At 46.2% G+C, this 23752-nt stretch overlaps 2 protein-coding genes across 4 annotated transcripts in view; one reads left to right on the forward strand and one right to left on the reverse strand.

The window, feature by feature from the left end:
• WWC2 (WW and C2 domain containing 2) overlaps window positions 1-22017 on the reverse strand; it is a 145872-nt gene extending 123855 nt beyond the window's left edge. The window contains exon 1 of the mRNA XM_070460094.1: window positions 21461-22017. Within this exon, the coding sequence (XP_070316195.1) occupies window positions 21461-21591 (131 nt within the window). The 5' untranslated portion in view covers window positions 21592-22017. The remainder of the gene's footprint in view (window positions 1-21460) is intronic.
• Window positions 22018-22331: 314 nt separating this feature from the next.
• DCTD (dCMP deaminase) overlaps window positions 22332-23752 on the forward strand; it is a 117872-nt gene continuing 116451 nt past the window's right edge. For all 3 annotated transcript variants that reach the window (XM_070460096.1, XM_070460097.1, XM_070460098.1), the window contains exon 1: window positions 22332-23215. The gene's annotated coding sequence lies outside the window, so the exon portion shown is untranslated. The remainder of the gene's footprint in view (window positions 23216-23752) is intronic.

Raw genomic sequence — 23752 nt, forward strand, 5'->3', positions numbered from 1 at the left:
TTAATTAAAATAGGAAAAAAAAAAAGACTGAACTTGGAACTATTGTCAGAATCCTAGAATAAGCCCAAAGAAACTGCCTCTCCAGATCCCACTGACCCCTCATGGACACCTTTAGGTATGATCACTCAAATACTAGCATGTCTAACTAAAAAGGTTAACAAGTCCATATCTTACCACGTTCTTGGTAAGAATGATACACAATATTTTGTGTAGATGCACCATGTCTATGGCAGGAGACTATTTTGGGACACAAGGTGGAAATATCCTGAAAACAGATCACAAGGACAGAAGTCCATTCACTCACTGGTATTCCCCACGTCATTCAATACATATAGGTTCTCCTGTGTGTCGAGCACCATGATTGCCTTGGTGGTACAGTGGTAACAAGGTACCTGGCCCTACCTACAAGTGACTCTGAAAAAAAACACTTATTTTTAAAGAGTTAGGGGAAGACCCAATGAGAAAACCGAGTAGGGAGTCAAAGATTACAGTGGAGAGCAAAGAGAATGTCTTACAGAAAGGGCTGAGAAAGAGCCTGGATGATGGCAGGATCAGAGAGGACCCTGCATCAACATATGTGCACTAACGTGTGAAATCGATAGCTGGTGAGAAATTGTTACATGGCACAGGCAGCCAGGTCTGGTGCTCTGTGATGACCAACAGAGGTGGGACAGGGGGAGGGGAGGGAGGCTCAAGACAGAGGGGACAGATGTGTAATTATGGCTGATTCGCGCTGTTGTATGGCAGAAACACAACATTGTAAAAATTAAAAAACAAAAAAGTTTTTAAACAAGGACCCTGAGCCCAGATGGTGAAAATGACAGTGATACAGACATCCCTGGAAGGCAGACGAAGGACAAAGGACAGGTGGTAGTGGGTTTGGCCTTGAACATGTTAAATAATGATGGGAAAGTGATTTGAAGATTAAATGTAGAAAAGAATCCTTTTTCAAAAAAAAAAAAAGGCTGGAAGAAAAATAATGAATATTTGCATGAAATGGCACCCCACTCCAGTACTCTTGCCTGGAAAATCCCATGGATGGAAGAGCCTGGTAGGCTACAGTCCGTGGAGACGCAAAGAGTCGGACACGACTAGGCGACTTCACCTTCACCTTCACACAGAATAAGGTTTTCTAGGCATTTTATAAATGCCTAGGGCTTCCCAGGTGGCGCCAGTGGTAAAGGATCTGCCTGCCAGTACAGGAGACTCTGGAGACTCAGGTTCGATCCCTGGGTTGAGAAGATCCCCTGGAGAAGGAAATGGCAACCCACTAGAGTATCCTTGCCTGGGGAACCCCACGGACAGAGGAGCCTGGCAAGGCTACAGTCCATGCAGTCGCAGAGTCAGACACAGCTGAGCACTAGAGCTCACAACACACAAAGCATAAAAGCAAAGAAACAAAAATTCAAAACAGTAAGCATCATAAGAGTCTATAAAATCTAAATGGAAAATACACGTGCGGCACATCACAGCTTTGACTTCACGCTCAGGGCCACGTGTCTGGGAGCCCCAGATGGGGGAGAGGACAAGGTCAGAATCGCATGGGGCGTGTCACGTGGGTGGAGGAGGCAGTGGGTCACCATGACAGCAGACAGCAGATCAGGAGGGGGGTGGGCGAGGGGCCCCGCCCTCGGGGGCCCGGCGGAGGCTGGGACCGCATCTCTGTGCGTCCAGCGGGCGCATCTCTGCGCATCCAGCGGGCGTGGCTGCTGGCGGTCTGTCCCGAGACTAGACGGAAGTGAAGCAGAGGGCAGGACCCCTGGGGAGGTTGGCAGTGGCTCCCTAGCCCGGATCCTGAGAGCCGTGCCCTCCCCGCAGTGTAGACAGGCCATCGGTGGAAGCCCATGGAAGGGCAGCCGGCTCTGCCGTCTGGCCCTCAGGCTCAGGCCCGCAACTGCCCCGCCAGCCTCCCTGACTTGCAGCGGCAGCTTCTCCTCACTCTTCCAACAGGGCTGGAAGCAGCTGATTCTGTACTAAGCCCTTTATCCCTTAGAATACAGACAGGAGCCTGTTCTCCTGAACCAAACCTGAATGACACCCACTGGATTTATTAAGAGGATCACTGTTTACTTTTGAAAGGTCAGATTATAGTAAAGCAATGAACAGGAAAATGAGATCAGAGGGCATTAAAAAAACAAACAAAAAAAAAAACAAAAACAGCCAGCCATCATTCACATTATTTGTAGAGCATATGCTCAACAAATATTGAGTTGAGTCTGGAAGGACTATTTCGAGAAGATAGGCAATTAAAAAATAAAGAAGAGACATATTAAGGTACTTCAAAGGCTCATGGGTCATTTTCCGTTGTAAACCCTAAGACAACAGAGAAGACAGTAACAGCAATAGCAATAATAATAATAGAAGTTATTTATTGAATGATGTTTGTGTAACATGCCCTGTATGAAAAGCATCTCATTTAATCCTCCCAGCAATTCTAAGAGGTTGGCATTAACATGATATCACCATTTTTTCACATTAGACAATGAGGCTCTGAGAAGTTGGGTCAAAAAGGTCTGTTTTGTTTCAGTCCTTATTCACTCACAAGCTCAATTTCTCTCAACCTCCGGTTTCTTCATCTAGGAAATGGTAATAAAAAGGATTAACTGATGTAATTATGTTGGCACCAAAACCAAGTTAAGCGTCTCTCTTGTCATTCTTTAGTCACTCAGTCGTGTCCGACTCTTTGCAACCTCATGGACTATAGCCCGCCAGGCTCCTCTGTCCATGGGATTTCCCAGGCAAGAATACGGGAAAGGGTTGCCATTTCCTTCTCGGTAAGCAGATTGTTTATCACTGAGCCACCCTGGGAAGCCCTTTAAGGCAAAGTTAATGCACAAGATCGTGAAGTTACCAAGCAGACAGAAGAGCCAGCATTTTGATTCCATCAAGATTCCAAAGCCTACATTCCAGAATCACAACACCACACAGAGGGGAAAGGGTGAGGTTTCTGCTGCAAATGAAAGCTTTTGGGCTGCAGCTGGATCACACAACAATAACCATCATCGCACCTAAGACAAGGGTGGCTGGGACTCCAGGGCTGCATGGCTCCGTGGCTCAACAGTGTCACTGATGACTGCCTCTGTCCATCGCGACCCTGCTGCCCTCCATGTGTGCTTCGTTCTCAGGCTGGCAGCAAGATGGGGATCATGCTTCCAGGAGGAACCGGGCAGAACAACATCCAGGAGGATGAGAAGAACAGTCCCCTTCTCCAGCTGTTTCCCAGCCTCAAGCAGACGCCCCCTCAAGTCTCAGGGGCCAGAACAGGCCACCTGTCCACTCCTGAAGCAGTCTTCACAGAAGGGCTAGAATGTCCACAGTTGGCATATACTAAGGATCTGAGGTAGAATGAAGAATTAAAAGATGTATTTCAGGAAACTGAAAACTTAAGGCATCTCTTCATGAACTCACAGGACATGGCTCATGATGATGAAGAGGTAAAAGAATTCCAAGGTGGGCAGAGTGGAGAGTCAGAAACGACATGGGCATTGGAAAAACCACTCTGCCTGGAGAAACGGCACTCTACGACAGAGGAAGTCCAGTGCGAAGTTGGCACGGGTGTTACACAGCTCCTGGTGTAGGTCAAGGAAGCACCCAGGTAAGCCACTAGGTGTTGGGCAATAAACACCTGAAATACTAAAGATACGCACACACTCAACCTCGCACCTCATTCAAAATCCAACACACTGTAGGGTGTGGTAACTATCGTAGTAACAATAGAGAATTTTTGTATGGCATTCTGCTTCCTTCTTACAATTCTTTTTCCATTCTCACACATGAATAAAAATAGTGTGTGCATACATAGGACACAGAAGACATACTAGATCACAGTTATTTTTCATATTCACACAAGCAGGTTTGATGTAAAAGCTAACCTATCCATCCTTTGACCTGAAAATACGGTAATAATGTAAACCCTACAGAGTTCTAAGGAAACTGCTTCCATTTCATCTACAATAGTTCTCTGCTATTCCTAAGAAATGTCAGGTCTATTTGCCTAGAAAATGACAAGAGTGGGTATGAAGAACATCACATATCTCCCAGAGAGTCATATTCATCATCCCCTGTATCTCCCAGGTACTGGATATTGAGAGGAGCCCCAGGATGCCCATGGGGATGGGAAGGCTATCAAGGTCACAGCATCTGATACCCTTCTCTGCCGTAAGAGGATTCCAGGGGATCAGACGCAGGACAAAGCTTTTAGGATCAGGTCTTCACTACTGCACAGGTCAGCCTGAAAGAGCAACACCACCGTCACTGCTCCAGAATCCAGGACGTAACTGATTTCCACCCAGTTCTGGCCTGCAGCGGACGAAAGCTGCCCGAACACCTGAATGGCCAAGACGGAGGCTTCTCAGTTACTCTGAGGACTGTCGGGGTCACCTGGGCAGCACCTTGGTTCAGCACTGGGGATGCTTTCTGCACTTTAGATGATTCCTTTAGCCACACACTGCATCAGAAAAAGGTAGTGTGTCTAGCACATCTAAGCTTTTGTGGAGAGGTTTGAGCTATCATGGATTTAAAATTCTGACATAAGGAGGAATTCAAAATTGAATACTGGTGATTAAGTACCAAATAACCATGAAATCATTAACATATCAGAAGCTCTGATACAACTACAGCAGGGATCAGTGATCTGGAGGGGAGAAAAAAACCTTCCTCAACCCTCTCAGGGTCCTTGGCAGGGTTGAAAAATTAAATGGACAAAAGACCGATTAACAGGAGAAGAACACACAAATTTATTTAATAAGCTTTATGGGACAGGGAAATCTTCATAAGGAAACAGAGATCTGAAGAAACAGTCAGGCCTGAGTCCTTCTTACGCTAAGTCTGATGAAGAGGGGATGGTCGTGAAGAACGTGACAGGTTCAAGTTCACCCCAAACCATCAGAGAAAAAGAACATTCACAGCTTTAGCTGCTAATATGACTAAATAAGTAATGAAAATAAATTAAGCAATTTCAAGAAGTTACAAAAAACGAAAAAGCAGAAGGAAGGAAGGAATAAAGATAAAAAGCCAAAATAATGGAATTGGAAAAAATAGCTAATAACAATAAACTTGGGATGGTTACTTTAAAAAGAAATATGAAAAACAGCTGAGCAATTAGATAACCTAAAAACTGAAAAGAAAGAATGAAAAAGCACAAATTGAGTAATAAATGAGAACAGGGGAACGACCAGAGAACAGTAGGAAAGTAAAGTATGTTAAGGGATTACCTCGTCCAATCAGTTGGAAAACACTGATGATTATCCAGGAAAATATTAATACCAAACTGGCCCCCGAGGACAGGGAAAAATCTAATCCATCCTATAGACACCAAAACTGTTAGCTAATCCCCCAGAAAAAGTACAAAATCAAGTCAGTCATGAATGTGAACACTACTAAACTGCAAGGAACACACAATTTCAGTGAAAGTTGAACTGTTCCATGGAAAACAGTGAAAGCTTCCAAATTCTTTTCAGGAAGTCAGCAGAATGTTAGAACCAAAATCTAATCAAGTGAGCATCAAAAGAGGGGAAGAAAAAAATTAGAAAATCAGACATGAATATTAATATAATATTCTCATGAATATTAAAGTACAAATCCTAATACGAGCCATACTTTTTTTTAAATGACCAAGTGGGCTTTACACCAAAATTCAAAATTAGGATATCTATTAATAAAACTTATTATGCATGCTAAGTCACTTCAGTCGTGTCAGCCCAAGGTTCCTCTGTCCATGGGATTCACCAGGCAAGAATTCTGGAGTGAGTTGCCATGCCCTCCTCCAGGGGAGCTTCTCAACCCGGGGACTGAACCTGCATCTCTTATGCCTCCTGCACTGGCAGGCAGGTTCTTTATCAATAGCGCCACGTGGGAAGCCTGAGCACGTGTATCCATAAATGCTACACACTCTAATTTTTGGGTTTTTAAAAAAATAATTTAACTAAATGATATACTATACATGTACTTCTGAAACCTTCCCTGGTTCTCTAAACACTATCAAGATGTATCTATGTTGATATATGTAGGAATATTCTAGTTCATTTGTTTCAACCACTGTATAGCATCCCATTATATGACTAAACCACAAAAGTTGCTTAATACAACCCCCTATTGATGGACATTTGGATTTCTGACAATTTTCTGCTTTTATAAATTGTGCCACAATGAACTTCCTTGGACATACTTACGTATATCGATACTAAGTGGCACTCCGGGCTTACAGGAATGCAAATGTTTAAACTGACATATATTACCAGTTGCTATCTTAGAAGTTTTATCAATTCACATTTTTATCAGCAGTGGTGAAAGCTTCTATTTCTCTGCATCCGCTCCACACCTGATTGCTATCAGGTTTATTAATTTTAGTAAATCTGGTAAAAATGAGCTGGTTTTTCACTGGCGTTTTCCTCTGCATTTCCTTTATTAATAGTGAAAGTGAGATTTTCACCACGTTCATTAACCATGCATCGTGAGGAGACCTGGGTTTGATCCCTGGGTTGGGAAGATTCCCTGGAGAAGGGAATGGCAACCCACTCCAGTATTCTTGTCTGGAGAACTCCATGCTGTGGGCATGGAGTCCATGGGGTCGCAGAGTCGAACATGACTGAGCGACTAACACTTTCACTTTCTTAATTATTTAACATGAATAAAGATGTTTTTCAATAAAATTTATATATTACAACACAAACACCCCTTCAGGCAGCTGATCTCATGACCTTGAAAATTCTAAGATAACTGGCTTTTCAACAAACATGACTTTTGTTTTTCCTCTTCAAGACCAGAAAAGGAAAGTCAGTTTTCCTATCTTTTTTTCAATCCCCAAATTATTAACTTAGAAGGATTTAATCTTAAAGTGGTAAAATATCCTTTCTATATTTGCAAAGGTAACTTTTACCTCTATAACTAGAACAATGCTTCTGATACCTTGATGAAACCAGAGGTTTAGATGTCTTCTTTCCATTGTGACTTTCTTTAAAAGTCATCAACAAACAAATGCAAGTTCCTTGAATGAACAGCCTAAGAACTATATAATTATTGCTGTAGATAAATATAGGAATAAAGAATTTCTGGGTGAAATACTGACCTTGGAAAAAGAACGACAGTAGTGAAAGGAAATGTACTTTACATACGAGAGGCATGGTTTTCTATGAGTTACACATAAAAAACATTCCTTGATGAGTTAAGAGAATATCCATCTCAAACTCTATATGCTCATTTAAGCTCTCACTCTTAACCCAGAATATCTTTTAGAATTAACATCTGAACATTGTATCTTTGCTTTTAAAACTGGCATTTTAAAAAAATTTATAAAAATCCAATTTAAATTTTTAAAATTAAAATGAAACTGTGTTTCAAAAAAGAAATCACTGTTTTCCAACACCCAAGGTGTATGGATGGCTACACCGAGGTGCTGGGAGGTGGGTGTCTGACCTCTTCCTGGAGGTGGGAGGCTCCACAGGTTATTCTGAAATTTACAGAAGAAAGTTATGTTTTCTTCCTGCAAACTGTGTCAAGGGCTAGTGCTTCAGGGTTTGCTCTCAGGAGTGAGCTGGGGAGGAGGCGAGAATGCAGGAAGAGGACAAAGGGCGTCTCTTCACTGAGTCCTGTATTCTCCGAGGGAGAATGAATTACGCTATCGATATACATCCCTGAAACCCACTCCAGGATCCTTGCCTGGAGAATCCCATGGACAGAGGAGCCTGGCGGGCTACAGCCCATGGGGTCACAAAGAGGCAGACACGACTAAGCGGCTGCACACACACCCATGCACGCATACACCCCTGCAGCAGTCAGGCCAGTCCCGTTCCTGGGGCCCTTCTGCAGAGCCAATCCACGGAAATCCACCCAGCAGCCTCCATGGGGCCAGCTCAAGATCTCCCTTCCGAGGGCCCAGCCTGGGCCTTCACTGCCGCCGCTGATCCAGGTGAACACTGCTGGACAATCACACGGCAGACGGAAGCAAACAGAAGCAAACAGCAAGCTGTCACCGGGTCAGGAAAATTTAGCCTTGTAGGGTGGAGAGCAAGGAGATAAACATCAGGACAAATGAAGTCTTTAAGGAGGAGATAATGTGTGGTGTGGGGAGGAGGAGAGGCAAGATCTTTTATTTTAAAAAAAAAGAAAAAAAAAAAAGAAAAAAAAAAAAGAAGCCAGAAAGTTGGGAAATTTCAGATAAATCATGGGTTTCTTACGCAAACCACTACACACAGCTTCTTTTTGGCCACAATAATAAATGCAGTCAGTCTCAAGGCTTGGCTACACTCGACTGCAGCCCGTCGTCTTTCCTCATTTGAATAGTATTTTAGGAATGTTTTGTCAAAGTGTGGATGAGTATTCACTTCTACCGCATTCTTCCCTTCACGGGGATCATTACGGTCCTAGTAACGATTTACTTTATAGGCAGAACACTCGCAACATTCAAGGACGACCTTTTTTTTTAACCTGTTAAAATTCATATATTTATTTGCCCACAATTCCTTTAAAAGGGAAGATTAACTTTAACAACTGTTGCTCATAGCAACACAGAAACAAAAGATTTTTCACATGCGTAATCTAAGCATTTAATTGAAATTCACAAACTTAGATCTCAAACCAAGTCAAAAGTGGAAATGTAACAATATTAGATTCCCCTATAGCAGCAGATACACAGTATATGCTTCAGCTCTCACAAAGAAAAAAAAAGCGTAGATTGTTTTAGGGATAAGGAATGTGCAAGTTTAATGATTCCTTTACAACCATGGTTTTAGTGAAACATTCATATTCTTCCAGGTAAGTTTCACAGCTTCACCTATTTGTTTCTGCCACTTCCTACTGGATTGTATTTCAGCATTTAGCTCTGTGCAAGGTCTTCATAAATATTTATTGAATAAAGGAAACCTTTAACAGGAACCATTAGCGACCCGATTTGAGGAAGCTGAGGCTTAATAGGTGAAGTGTGCCTCTTGGTTTCTGCCACTTCCCCTTAACTGAGGCCAGAGCCTGAATCCAAATCTAAGCAGAGTAAAGCGAAAGCTAACAGGGCAATTTACAGAAAGAAATGATTGCCCCCTGCCAAGACTTAGGCTCAAAGGTAAAAAAAAAGAATTCCAATCAAGGTCTGTAACTTACACACTTGTGGAACCAAGGCGTTCTCACGACAGACTGCTCTTCAGAGTTTCAATCAATACGAGAGACAGAGTTCTGTCAAAGAATCTGGGAGAGCTGGAGCTCGGCGTTACGGCTTTGAAAAGTCTCCATCCTTTAATAATCAGTTCACCTGTCCTCAGATTGGGGTGGGGACATAGCGGGGGTGTGCAGGTACTGTGGATGGCTCTATGGAAGCCTAGATTGCGAGCAGGCTGTGGTACAAGGTCAGAAGGGTTTTAGAAACAGAAAGACAAGATGTAGGATACAGCCAATCAGATCTCAGCCTCTGAAAGAACTCAAAGCCCTGGAATGAGACAGGAGTGACAGAATCAGATCTGGCTTCAACTGAGCACCAAATATGCACAAGACATTGGGCCGGGTGTCCTGTGAGGGGGCATTAAATAATGAAGAGTGTGCATGGTTTAACCAAGGGAAGCCTACCAACTCGTTTGGGAAAATAAAAAGTAAATTCTGAAAAAGGTAACAGTTCAGTTACAAAAATCAACGAAGTATTCCTTTAGTTTTGATACTGATGCTGAAAACAAGCACCATGAGAAATAAGGCGCTGGAAGATCTCATGGGGCTGAGCGGTCCAGGGAAGCTTCCAGCGTTGAAACTGAATCCTGAAAGGTGGCCGTGGCCTCCAACCCCAAACCCCCGGTCAAGGGCCCTTGTGAGTAGCACCCGGAGGTTCCGCACGAGGCAAAAGGCACAGCTTTGAAGTGAGATGGACACGGGCGAGTCCCATCACCACTGATGAACACCTCTGTGCGCTAGACAAGACGCTTCACCTATTAAGCCTCAGCTTCCTAGAATCGGGAGGCTAATGGTTCCTGTCAGAGGTTTCATTTATTCTACAAATATTTGTTAAGACCTTGCACAGAGCTGAACATTGAAATACAGCCCAGTAAACAAGAGAGAGGCAGGACCTGCCCTCCTGGAGCCTGAAATGACATGCATGGTACTTAGATCATTATCATCACCGTCTTCATCATCTTTAGCACAGTGGTGGAAAGCACAAGATAAGCTCCCATGAGAACGAATATAACATCTCAGCTGCAACAGGGATTCACTCACCGCCCTCCCTCTAAATACTACCATGCTTCAGGGCTCAGTCCTGGGACCTCTTCTTTTCCTGCATTCCCAAGAGCCTCACTCACTCCATCCCACAATTTTAAAACACTAGCTATGTATCCCTGAATTTAGAGCCTCCAGCTCTGGGGCTGTCTCCCGAACTCCAGACTCTATATCCAGCTGCCTATTCGATGCTTCCATGTACATATCTTAACAACCATCTCAGACCGATAGATCTGCAACAGAACTCTGCAGCACTGATGCAACTGGATGCCAACCAACCATATTCCTTCCTTGGTCTTTAGTGTGAGTTGCTCAGTTGTGTGGCCCCGTGGACTGTAGCCCACCAGGCTCCTCTGTCCATGGGATTCTCCAGGCAAGAATACTGGAGTGGGTAGCCATTCCCGTCTCCAGGGGATCTTTCCGAACCAGGGACTGAACCCGGGTCTCCTGCGTTGCAGGCAGATTCTTTACCGTCTGGGCCTCCAGGGAAGCCCTCCATGGTCTTTCCCCACCAGTACATGTAAGTTCTTTCACTTTCACCTGAAAAAACAATCTCCCATCCATTGCCAAGCCATCATTCCAGTTCAAGATCTGACTGTTTCTCACCTGCACGACATGACTGCAATAGCTGCTATGATTCCTTCTCCACAAATTATCGCTTTTTTAAAAATGGGCAAGGACACACACATACCCCCCCCACACACACACACACACAAGCCCCATCACTGCTCCATTCAACTGAAAACTCTCCAATGGCTCCCAGATGCCTTTAAATCGTGATGGTGTACAAGGCATCCCTGATCAGACACCCTTTTTACCTCTCTGCCTCCCCTCATGAGTCCCTTCTTTCTCCATCTCTGCACCGCAGCCACACCGACTCTTTCAGTTCCCTGAATCCAACCACCTCCCTAGCACTTTAGGACAGTGCAGTCCGACAGTTTTCTGCACTGGCAGAAATGCTCTATATCTGTATACGCGGCTACTGGGCACTTAGCATGCGGCTAGTGAGATTAAATATTTAGTGAGGAGCTACATGTTTAACTTTATTTTATTCCAATTGATTTAAATAGCCACACATTCCTAGCAGCTATCGTGCTGGGCAGGAGGGCTAGGAATCTAACCTGTTCCTCTGCTTTGACACGTCTCTGGATTTTCACAAGGATGGCACACTCTTATCCTCAGGTCATAATTTCAAAGAAAAAAAAAAATAAAAAGATTGGCATTTCAATTCATTTCTATTTAAAACCACAACACAAAGGAAAACTGTAAAGTTTTGCACTAAACAAAACGGTGTGTTCTTCAAACCTTTGAGAATAAACATTATCTACCACGCCTTACATTTGATTAACAGTGCCACTTAACAAAACCACCCTCGCATACAATGGAGCGGTATCAGTAAAGTGATTCCTGGTCTCTCACTAAGTCAGAATTTTCATCAGGCGTTTATAGCACAAATCTCTCTAGGTCAACCTTGCCTGCAAACTCGGTACTCACGTTGGAGCCTATGAGAAAACACAGCACAAATGGACTCTAGCAAAGGCTCTCTGCTTGCCTACTCCTGACATACTCACTTCCCCAGGGACGTGAAAAAAACAGGGACGCTTACTTGGCTGAAAGTCACTATTAAGTCAAAATAATGTCCAAAAGTGTGAAAGTGTGAGTCGCTTGGTCATGTCTGACTCTTTGCGACTCCATGGACTGCAGCCTGCCAGGCTCCTCCGTCCACGGGCAAGAATCCTGGAGTGGGTTGCCATGACCTCCTCCAGGGGATCTTCCTGACCCAGGGATCAAACCCGGGTCTTCTGCTTTGCAAGCAGATTCTTTACTATCTGACCCACCGGGGAAGCCCCCCAAATAATGTCTACATTTCTTTAAAATTAAATCTACCTCCACCCCCAGTGAGACCGAAGCTGGTTAAGTGCACATCTCTGCTCAGATTCTCCACTGGAACCACACTCACTACTCCCAAGTCGCTGGAATGAAGGAACAGCTCTCAGAACTCAGCTCTGCTACCCCACTCCTGGTCCACTTCCCAATGGGGCTTGATTCCAGTGCTACTCACTGCTGTCTTCTCAGAACTGTGATTTCTTTCCTGACATCGGGGTTAATAGTGTAGGAAAAATTATTTGCAGAGGAAAAGGATTTTAGTCCTTCAAGCATCTTGGCAACACCTGCACTTGTGACAGCTTTGTGAAGAGAATACACAGAATTATTTTCTATTTGATCATCATCACCAACTTGGTGCTTTACAAACACTATCAAGATGTCCCTGGGAAAAGTCAGCCCTTCCAATGATCAACACAGATCACTGTAATGTTTATACTTACAAGGATAAACTGTACACAAACAACTATGGTACTTCCAGGAGCTTGTGGGATTTTCTTTTGCCTGTTTCTCTCCTGTCCCTATGTACAATTCCAGCTAAGACAGGCAAGAACAGGTTTGGGAAACTTTCAGGAGTGTGCTGTATGTCATTAGAAGAAAAGCAGTAGGAGAAACAAGGCCTCTCCTCCCATTCAGCATCCATGTCTGATTTATTTTTATACAACAGTGCCTAGAGTCCCAATTACTGTGAAATCGGTGGTCAATGATCACTGATAAACATGCCATCCTATCATAAAAGGCTACTGTTTCTTTTAAGTGTTTGTATAAAATATTTTGGGCTTTCCTAATGGGTCAGGGGTGGTAAAGAATTTGCCCGCCAATGCAGGAGACGTGGGTTCCATGCCTGGATCGAGAAGATCCCCTGAAGAAGGAAACGGCAACCCACTCCAGTATTCTTGCCTGGGAAATCCCATGGAGAGAGGAGCCTGGCGGGCTACAGTCCACGGGGTCGCAAAGAGCTGGACACGACTAGAACAGCTGAGCACGCATGCACGTAGAAAATATTTTAAAGGCTTTCTCATTTCACTTGACATCAGAGGTTGGCAAACTTCTTCTAAAAAGGGCCAGAGAGTAAATATTTAAGGCTCTGTGGGCCACGTACAATCTCGGACACATATTCTTCTTTGTTTTTGCTTCTTATAATCCTTTAACGATGTTAAGACCCATTCTCAGCTAGAGGGGTCCACAAAAAGAAGACTGTGGTCTGGGATTTGGCCCTTGGGTCATAGTTGGCCCACCCAGCTTTTCAAGTATACCAAAAAACCATAATTATATAGTATGGTCACACTTTGACGAAAGAAAAACACTTCCAACTGTTTTGCATGTTTTTCTGTAATTTTTTAAAAAGCAAACTGAAATTTTTTAGAACAGTTTTAGATTTACAGAAAGCAAACAGTTGGTACAGAGTTTCCATACACCCCACTCTCAGTTTCCCCCACGGTTAAGGTTTTTCAAATCCATGAACCAATATTGATACAGTTATTACCTAAGATGCAGGTTCCCTTAGCTTTTATGTGGTGTCCTTTTTCTGTCCCAGGATCCTGTCATGACACCCTACTGCATACTCACCCTGCCCTCCTAGGCTGGGACAGCTTCTCAGACACTCCTTGTTTTAATGACCGCGTCAGTTTTAAGGAATACTAGTCAGACAGTTCGGGAAATGCCCTCTACGGAGATTTGGTGGGTGTTTTTCTCATGATTAGACTGATTTTCTGGGAGAAAGACCACAGAGAAAAAAGTGGCCATCACATCGTATCAGCGGTACTTCAACATGACTTATCACTACGGACATTGACCTCGATCGCCTGGCTGAAGCTTTGGCATCACACTTCTTCTGCCTTTTTTTTTTTTTTTAATGATTTTAATTCTTACCATATATTACTAGTTTAAAGTTTTTAAACATCAAATCATCGAATAAGCTGGTTGTTTACATACACACAGATTATGATTCATTATCTATGCAATTCATATCTATGCCTCTTAGAATATCTTATCCAAGATGAAGACAAAAATTAATATGTACCTTATCAGTATTTTCTACTTTCAATTCACCCTAATTCTTCTTCCTCTGCCTGTTGGGAGACACAAAAAGGTGGGTACAGTAGCAAAGGCTAAAAGGCTATGATACAAGGAGAAAACTTGGGTCATATTGAGACTATCAAAACACTGAGGGAAATGCAAATCAAAACCTCAGTAAGGGAATTCCCCGATGGTCCAGTGGTTAAGATTCCATGCTTGCAAGGCAGGGAGCATGGGTTTCATCCCTGGTTGGAGAACTAAGATCCCATATGCCGTGAGGTGTGACCAAAAAAAAAAAAAAAACACAGTAAGATACTAGCTCTACTAGCTCATGTCCACTAGAAATGCTCAAAAAAAAAGAAAAAAAGAAAAAAAGCAAGCATTGGCGAGGATGTGGAGAAACTGGAACACTCACACACTGCTGGTAGAAATGTAAATGATGCAGCCACTGTGAAAAAAGTTTGGCAGTTCCTCATAAAGTTAAACATACAATTAACATATGAACCGGCAGTTCCACGTCTAGGCATTTTATCCAAGAAAATTAAAGACATACAGTCATATAAAAATCATACACAAATGTTCATGGCAGCATTTATTCATAGTAGTCAGAAATTAGAAACAATACAAATGCCCAAAGCTGATGCATGGATAAACAAAGTGTGGTATATCCACACAATGGAATATTATTCAGTCACAAAAAGGAATGAAATGCTGGTACAGGCTACAACATGAATGAATCTTGAAAACCTTATGCTAAATATGAGAAGCCAGACACATAAGGAAATATATTTCATTACTCCATTTATAATGCCCAGTTAGGCAAAAATATAGAGACAGAAAGTAGATTAGGGGTTTCCAAAGGCATTAGGGATTGAGAAAGGATGGGCAGTGAGATCTTAATGGGTACCAGGTTTCTTTGGGAGGTGATAAAAAACGTTCAGGAATCACATAATGATCACAGCTGCACAACACCATGAACATACTAAAAAAACAAACACAAACCTCTGAACTCTGCACTTTAAAATGGCCAATTTTATGTGATGTTTTTATCTCAGTAAAAAATAAATAGCTGGGGAAAAAAAACACTCAAGAACTGAAAACATTCTGAAGCTATATATTTGGGGAATTGTTTTTAACCTACAACTTCATACACAACGTCCTTTAAGAATCCCTTTTCTCTTCTTCATATTTCTGTGGTGATTCTTCCAATTAAAGGAGCTTCAGAAATGGATGAAGAAATCAACACAAAATTCGAATAGGCAATCAGTTCAACCCATTTCAGTCCAGTTCATGGGACTAGGGCTGTACACAAGACCAGGGCCCAGTCTCTAGGGATTTACACTGCATCAGGGCTAGTGTGGTTCAAGTCCCTCCTCGGGTCCATGAGGCTGGCTACACTCCTCTACGGTGGTTTTCCTAGACATCCACGAAGAAAAAGTACCCATGTGCCATCCACAGGGCAACATGTCCAAGACCCAGAGTCAGGCGGAGCACGACCCAGCAGGGCTCACCCACAGGAAAGTGAGATCTTGGCTTGCAGGCCACACATCACAGCATCTGATTATGTAGCTCACAACTTAAGTGATTTGCTGCTAAAAATCAATCAACTGCCTATTCATAAATAATAGTCTTTCTTGGAAAAGGCAATTCTTGTCCTGAGAGTTCTAACAAAATTAAACTGCAATCTATGGACCAGTAAAAGTCAGGGGAGAAATCTCAGTCGTGTACTCAGCACCCACAGCTCACTCCAGCAAGCATCACGGCCAACTGTTGAAAACAAGAAGTATTTCTGCTGGGAACTTTCGGAGGACAGCACAGTTATGTTTAAATTAGGGCTTCCCAGAGAAATTCAAAAGAAAAAAAAAAAAAAAACCTTCTACGAACCTTTCCACACTTCAAATACCATAATCACTCAAATCACAGTAAGCATTCTGGCACTCAGGGTTGGACAGGGCCTGGAGAGGGACAATCCCCAGCCATCCATGACAAGGGCGACTGTGATCAAGACAGTTGGGGTTGATTTTATATTCTTTGCTCTCACAAGTAATTCACATATTTATGCTGTTAGTCAAAATGCAGCGGCTTAATGCTCTCATTATTTTTAATCTAACTGGAAAATCAATTGTCTCTGGTTGTTGGTGGTTATGGGTATAGTTTTTGAAACCCCCAACAATAAGAAATTGGAAACGAGAGTAGCTCCACTTGTATTCTTTCATTAACTTGACAAACTTTCCAGGTAGCTTCCCAGGTGGCTCAGTGGTGAAGAATCTGCCTGGCGACGCAGGCGATGCTGGTTCGAGCCTTGGGTTGGGAAGATCCCTTGGAGGAGGGCATGGCAACCCACTCCAGGATTCTTGCTTGGGAAATCCCGTGGACAGAGGGGCCTGGCAGACTACAGTCCATGGGGTCGCAAAAGAGTCTGACATGACTAGCGACTAAACAACAGAACCAATGTTCGTTTAACACCTACCAGATACAGAGGACACAGGCAGCAATATTGAAGAATTCACATTCCAGCAGTAAGTTGAGCAAAATTACTTGCTTTGACTTTGAAAGAAAGATAACAGAGTTTCCACAGAGCCTAACCAGGTGCCACAAGCTGGGTGTAGAGAGCCAAAGTTAACTTAGACACCAGTGATACCCAGCTGACATCCTCTTCCCGTCCCCCCTCCCCAATCCCCAGGATTTTTTCCCACCAGTCAGAAAGTACAAGTTGGTCGATGTATGATGCAAGCCATAAACCAGAGATTATGGCCCATCAGCCTGTTTTAATGTAAAGTAGCTTTGCCTGTGTGTGTGCTAAGTCGCTTCACTGGTGTCCGACTCTTTGTGACCCCATGGACCGTAGCCCACCAGGCTCCCCTGTCTGGGATTCTCCAGGTAAGAATACTGGAGTGGGTTGCCATGCCCTCCTCCAGGGGATCTTCCCGACCCAGGGATCGAACCTGAGTTCTTAGTCTCCTGCATTGGCAGGTGGGCTCTTTAGCAAGTCGCTTTATGTGGTGATAAATCTTTTAAATTCAATGAGACCAAGTTATTGTAACATCCAATTCGAGGACAGAAAATGAAGAGAATTCCACTGGAAGTTTTTAAAACCACTCATCCTGGCCCTGATGCCTGTCTGCCTTAGCCACCTACTCCTCCAAGAGGCAAATAAACCCAACACTCCAACTTTTTCTCCTTCACTGAATAGGAGAAAACATGGACTAACTTTTTTTTTTTTTTTTTTAAAAGCACTGGGCCATTTGGCCATGATCTATGGCCCACCATAAACACCATTTGGTGTGGTCAAAGGGGGCCTATGTTGAGCCAAGTAAGAGGTGAGTGAGGGAGCAGAGTTGCAAAAGAACAGTTGGTCCACTTGGGGTGGGAAGGGTTGCCAAGGACTCCTGGACACGGAGGAGAAGTTTTGGGACTCGGGGAGGGGGAGAGGAAGGGAAAAGTCAAGGCTGTTACAGTAAAGCTGTAATCTATTCACATTCATATGGAGCCCTTAACTCTTCCCCAAACTGAACTTCTAACGTGCTCAAGAGAACACTGAACTGCCAAGTTCTAGCTGGACCAGCACTGTGGTTCAGTGGGGTCAGTTTGAGGGGTCCCCAGCCCACACCCCCAAGGCATTCACCCTGTGTGGCGAGCTCAGGCATCAGAGAATCCTAGATAGTTGACAGGATCCTCTGAAGACCAAGAAAGATGGGTCATGTGAAAACAATCTAAGTGTCCATCAACAGACAAATAGATAATGAAGACGTGGTATATATATATATTTTTATACATATTTTTATATATACATATATACACAATGAACTACTACTCAGCCATTAAAAAAAAAACCCAAAATTTCGCCATTTGCAACAACGTGGATGAACCTAGAGGGTATTACACTAAGTGAAATAAGTCAGATAGAGAAAGATAAATACTATATGATATCACTTATACATGGGATCTAAAAAAATATGGTATCACTTGTACATGGGATCTAAAAAAATACAACCAACTAGTGACTACAACATAAAAGAAGCAGACTCAGAAACAAACTAGTGGTTAGCAGTGTAGGGGGTGGCAACACAGCTGAGGGAGTGAAAGGTATAAACTATTGAGTGTAAGACAGGCTGACAGATGTATTGTAGAACATGGGGAATAGAGGCAATACTGTGTATTAACTATACATGGAAGCAACATTTAAAAACTGTATAGAATGGAAAACAATTATATAAAAGTAAAAAAAAAAAATAAAGAAAAAGAAAAACGACTGGTCAATCAGCCTAAAAAAATCAACCCGAGGCAAAGAGGCTGTCCTCCATGCAAAGACCCCTGAGCATGCCCAGATGTCCAGTAAGTCTCGAGGGATGACAGAGGACACGGACTGTACAGTCGGATTCTCTGGCTTCCAGTCCCCACTCCACGTGTAACAGCAATGGTCCCTGTGATTCCATTTCCCCAACTGTAACTGGAAGATAATAACAACACCCACCTCTCAGGACTACTGGCAGGATAAAATGAGATCACAGTTAAAGAGCTTAGTGCAGAGGCTATCACATGCTAAACACTGAGAAAATGAATGTTAGAACATCTATTCTTTTCAGGGCTGCCCTGAGTGACCAGTGGGCTCCTGAACTAGAATGACAACACAACTACTCCTCTTTAGCTGGGCCCTCATCGTGGGCACCCAAGATACCCCTATGGGGCACGTGGTACGATCTTCATTTTAGAGGTGAAAATACAACTTCAGAGGGATTCAGACACTCATCTGAGCTTTTTTTCAGCTAATAAAGGTGGAGCAATGAGAGCTCTGATCATGTCACAGCAGAGTCTGCATTGTCATTAACCTCCAAAAAGCTTAAAAGCATTTTAAAATAATACTTCAATACGTTAAAATCACCATTGATTTAATAAAACTTTGTTGCTGTGAAATCCCCCATTCTTCCTCCAAGATATCTGCATAATTACCTATGCAATCTGAAATACCTTGCAGATTCTGATAGACCATTAAAAACACAAAATTATTTTTCTGAACATAAATATGGGTAAATAATAATAATGGCTTTAAAGTTAAAAAGTACTGCAGACCCACAGTTTATCAAGTCACTTTTCTTTCAGGATTTCTCATTTGATCCTGTAAAAAGAAGGGGCACACTCCAATTGACCTGTATGACAACTCTTTGTCCACATGTTTGGTAAGTATGTAACAAAACTGCCCACAGGTTCCTTCAAATAACCTCTCTGACCATCTTCTACACTAGTGAGCAAGACTGTACAGACACTTCACTGCCCTAAAAGAAAACACAACCAAATTTAAACTAAGTATATCAGCTCTGATTCTGATCTTGCAGAATATCTTTAAGACTCTTATTATTGAAATCCAGAAATATTTATAACCAGTCAGATCTATAAATACTTAAAGACACAACAGCTTCAAGGAAAACTGGAATAATAACAAATCACCTTAATCAAAACTGTTTGTCCCCATCAAATGAAGTGGTTACACATTTCCTGAAAACAGAGTTCATGATAATAGTTAATCCATTAACAATTTAAAATAAAAGACATGCTTAACTTGTTTAAGAAGTGGTGATAAAGATAAGCCAAGCCATATAATTTTACTTCACTTTCTATTTGCTTTACCCAGGCATTACATAGTCTTGTAGTCCTTATTGGTAAACACAAGAGAGATGATATTAACAAATCATGTAAACTGAAGCAGAAGAGATCTCAAATGCCTAAATATTTCAAGAATGCATTGAAGTTTCAATAACCTGAAACTCCAAGTATCAGAAAGCAGAAAGAATGACCCTACGACTGTTAAAGTCAAGTATTTATACAGGTGCCTTAAAAGCCACTGTTGGGTGCATACCATCATCACTGACATTTACTATCTGTTAAGTAGTTTCAAAGTGCAATAACTGGCTTGGAGCGTGAAGTTTATGACAACAACTAACACGCCTGGAGAGACTGTGAAGGTGTGATGCTTGTCATAACTTTCATCAGGCCAGCAACAGGCAGCCAGGCTGGAGCAAGACGCGACCTAAGCACAGATGTCTTCTCATTTCAAGAGGGAAACCTAAACTGATACCTTCATGGATAATTTAACAAGTACTGCTCTATAAATTTATAATGCCACTTGTGACTTTCTTATAACTGCTCTTTAATAGCACTCAAAAACAATATTCTTAGGATAAAAGTAACTGAGAACATAAAGTATGAATAACACACAAAGGTGGAAAAGAAATTTCAGAAATGATAACCATCCAAGATTTGGAATTTTCCCTAATGGTACATTATTTAAATTTATAAGTAGGAATATTTCCTCAATAGACAGTTTACAAATTTACTATTAGAAATCTTTCCTATTATTCTTCTAAAAATCTTACTATGAGACATTTTCTTTTTCAGGGTGAAAAGAAAGATGGAAGAGAGGAACAATGTTTGTGAACATTCAGCTAAACTTCAGCTCCTAAACTTCTTAGAATGTCATGTTTTTCCTCTTCGCTTCTGAGCAGGAATAAAAAGTGTGTTAAAAACTTACAGGAACACATGCTAAGCTCAAGTCCGCTGGTTCCTCAATAACCAAGGTTCAGTTCCACGGTTCATGTCACCACTTCTTATTTCAAAACAGAATCTGCCTTTTCAAGATCTGGGAGGCAGTTCAAGTATTCAGGTGAAGATAAACACCAGGCAGCAAACCCCCAAACAAGCGTCTCCAGAATCTGAGGGGCAAAGTCAGTTGCACCCACCACCCCGGCCCAGCGCCCCGACCCCCTCCACGCCCGGGGCCTCCGGCCTGCCCGCGGGCGCGCCCCGGGTCAAGAAAGTGCACTCGAGGCTGGAAGCCAAAGACGGCCCTCAGAGATGCCGCAGGTGGCTGGCCAGCGGGTGACCCCCCACCTGGCGCTCGGGCCTTCCTCCTCCGGGAGGCCCCGGGCCCCGCCCCGCCCCGCCACCAAGGCCGAATGTGCCCTCCAGCCTCCATCTGGTCAACTGCGGGCGGAGGCGGGCTCCGTTAACTGGACACAGCGCCCGCCCAGGGTGTCGATCCCACCCTCGCCTCCGCGCCCCGAGCGTCTCAAGGTCCCGGGGCGCTCGGGAAGGTGGTGGCCAAGGGGGGCCTGCTTGCGGCGGCTCTCCGCGCCCCCCCCCCCCCCCGGGGCCAGGGCGCCTGGCCGGGCTGACGCAGCCCCGGCTCGGGCGGATGGTCCCCGCGCCTCCTCCCCGGGACCCCTCCCGGCAGCACCCCCCGGGGGCCGGCGACGCCCCGCGCGCCCCACGCCCCCCGCGCCGCGGGCGCCGCCGCTCGGCCGGGTCTCCCGGACAACAGCCGCCGCCGCGCTCCCGAGGCGGGTCCCCGCGCCCGCCCCGCGGCCCGGCCGCCCACCTGTCCCGGGGGTCGATCCAGCTGGTCCTCCGGGTGTTGTGATCGATGTAGAAAACCTTGCCGTCGTAGTCTCTGGCCTCCTCCCAGCCCCGGGGTAGCGGCAGCTGCCCGCTCCCGGCCCTCCTAGGCATGGTCGGCGGCCTCGCCGGCGGGCGGCGCCTCCATAGGGGACCCGGGCGCGGGACGCGGCGGGAACGCGACTGCCCGGGCCCGGCCGCCGCACCCCCGATCCAGGCGCCGGCGAGGGGGTGGGGGCCCGCAGGGCTTCGGGGCTGCGGCGGGGGCCACGCGCGGGGACTGGGGGCGTCTCAGGAAACCCTGCTCTTGGCCCCGCCGGGGATCAGTCCACCATGTCTGCGTCGGAGCCGGCGAGCGAACCCTCCTCCGCCTCCTCCTCCTCCTCGCGATCGCCGCCGCAGCCTCCGCCTCTTCCTCCTCCTCCTCCCCGTCCCCCTGCGGCCGCCGAGGGTCGCGGCGCCCAGGCTGCCCGAGCCGCCGCCGTCTGGGCTCGGATCCGGGAAGCTCGGCGGAGCGGCGGCCGAGGCGGCGACGGGGCTCCTCATTTGCGTGCTATTAGCATGGACCCGCCCATAGCCACGCCCCGGGCCCGCCCCCGCCACGCCTCACCACGCCCCCTATCCTGGCCCGCCCATCGCCCCGCCCCCCCGCCCGGCTCATCTGCATGCACGTTCCTCGCCGCCACATTCCAGGGCTTAACCCTGCGGCTCCCGCGGCTCCTCGCGCGGGCCTGGGCGCCGGCCGGAGCCGGGCTGCGGCGGCGGCGGCGGCGGCGGCGGCGGCGGCGGCGGCGGGAGAGGGGGGCCGCGGGCCAGGTGGGAGGGAGGCGGGCGGAGGAATGCACTGTTCGCTGCTTCCACCGGACCCCCAAAGTCTCCTTACGGCCGAACGCTTGGGGTTTATTTTATTTTAAGAGTTTCGGAACGGGAAACTAAAGAGAGCGCTCCGCAGCGCTCTCCTTCCACCTCTTTCCGACTTCCAGGGAAACCACAAGACTTTCCCCGAGAGGAAAGGGGTGTGGGAGGCTCCCTTCGGAAGCAAAAGGTCCCAGCGAACAGCGAGGGCACAAAAGGGTCCTTCTGCGCGGCGCTCCGCACCCCGTCTCGGACCCCGGGGCGGTTCCCGGGGCGAGGGGTGGGGGAGAAAGTATGAAAAGCCCCGCCGGCGCCGGGAAGCGCGTCCGGGGGCCTCTGCAAGGGAGCCCGGCCCTCCGGGACCTCCGAGCCCCGAGGGGCCCCGCGGGCCTCGCGGCGGACAGCGAAGGCGAGTCCCGAGGTCCGAGAGCGCCGCGTCCCGCCCTGTCTCCGGGGGGGCCCCGCTGGGAGGACTCGGGCCAGACCCGGAGAAGGGGCTGACCACTCCACCCTGGTCGTCGTCCACGTCCGCTCGGCCCGCGGAGCCCCGAGCTGGACGTGCCCGCCCCGGGCATCCAGCCCCTTCCGTCCGCCCCCGCCCCGGGAAGTCCCCCGCCCAGCGCCCAGCCGCCGCCCGGGGAGGTGTGGGCGAGCGCGCTGGAAGGAAACCGCGGCGGCCCGGTCCCTGGACGTGTCCGGGAAGGAACGCGGACTTTCTCTCATTCCACAAGTATTTATTCAGCAGCTACTACGTCGTGGTCGGCCCGAACGGGGCCACGGGCAGTAGGCCTGGCAGGGCCCGGGCCCACAGCACTTGCCTCCGCTCCCCCAGCCCTTCCGTCTCGGGGGGAGCCTCCCAGTTCCCCAACTCCTCTCCGGCCAGGTCTGTACCACCTTCCCCACCATTCAGAGTCTTACGGGTTACTAAGCAGCTGCTTTTATAGTGGGGGAAAAAAATCCAGGAAGACCCCGGGGATCAGTTCTTCACCTCTAGGTGTGAATTCGCTTAATCTTGCCGCCTCGTAGTAAAGACTTTTCCCCATCTTGCGCGGGACACAGCGCACAAGGGCTTTCGGGGCGGGGGGGGGGGGGGGGGGGGGGGGTCTGCAGCCACGCCCGCCTTCCCTCCTGGATTCGCCTAAGGAAGTCAAGTGAACTGAGGTTCCCCAGGTCGCGGAGCTGCCGCCGTTAGTGTAGCAGCCGCCCTGGAGGTGGGGACGGCCTTTGGTCCTCCAGGCCTCCGGGGCTCTGTGGTCCATCTCCGAGGAGGAGGTTGGTCCCGCAGAGTAAGGATGGAGGCTCGGGGGCTTGGAACAGCTTCGTGGTGAGGACTGGATCCGTCTTCTCGGGCGAGGGCCTTAGAGGGGTTGTATCCGTTCCTGGAGCATCTGAGTAGAAACTTTAACCACAAGACACTCTA

This window comes from Odocoileus virginianus, chromosome 32, assembly GCF_023699985.2.
Source record: "Odocoileus virginianus isolate 20LAN1187 ecotype Illinois chromosome 32, Ovbor_1.2, whole genome shotgun sequence".
Taxonomy (NCBI): Eukaryota; Metazoa; Chordata; class Mammalia; order Artiodactyla; family Cervidae; genus Odocoileus; species Odocoileus virginianus.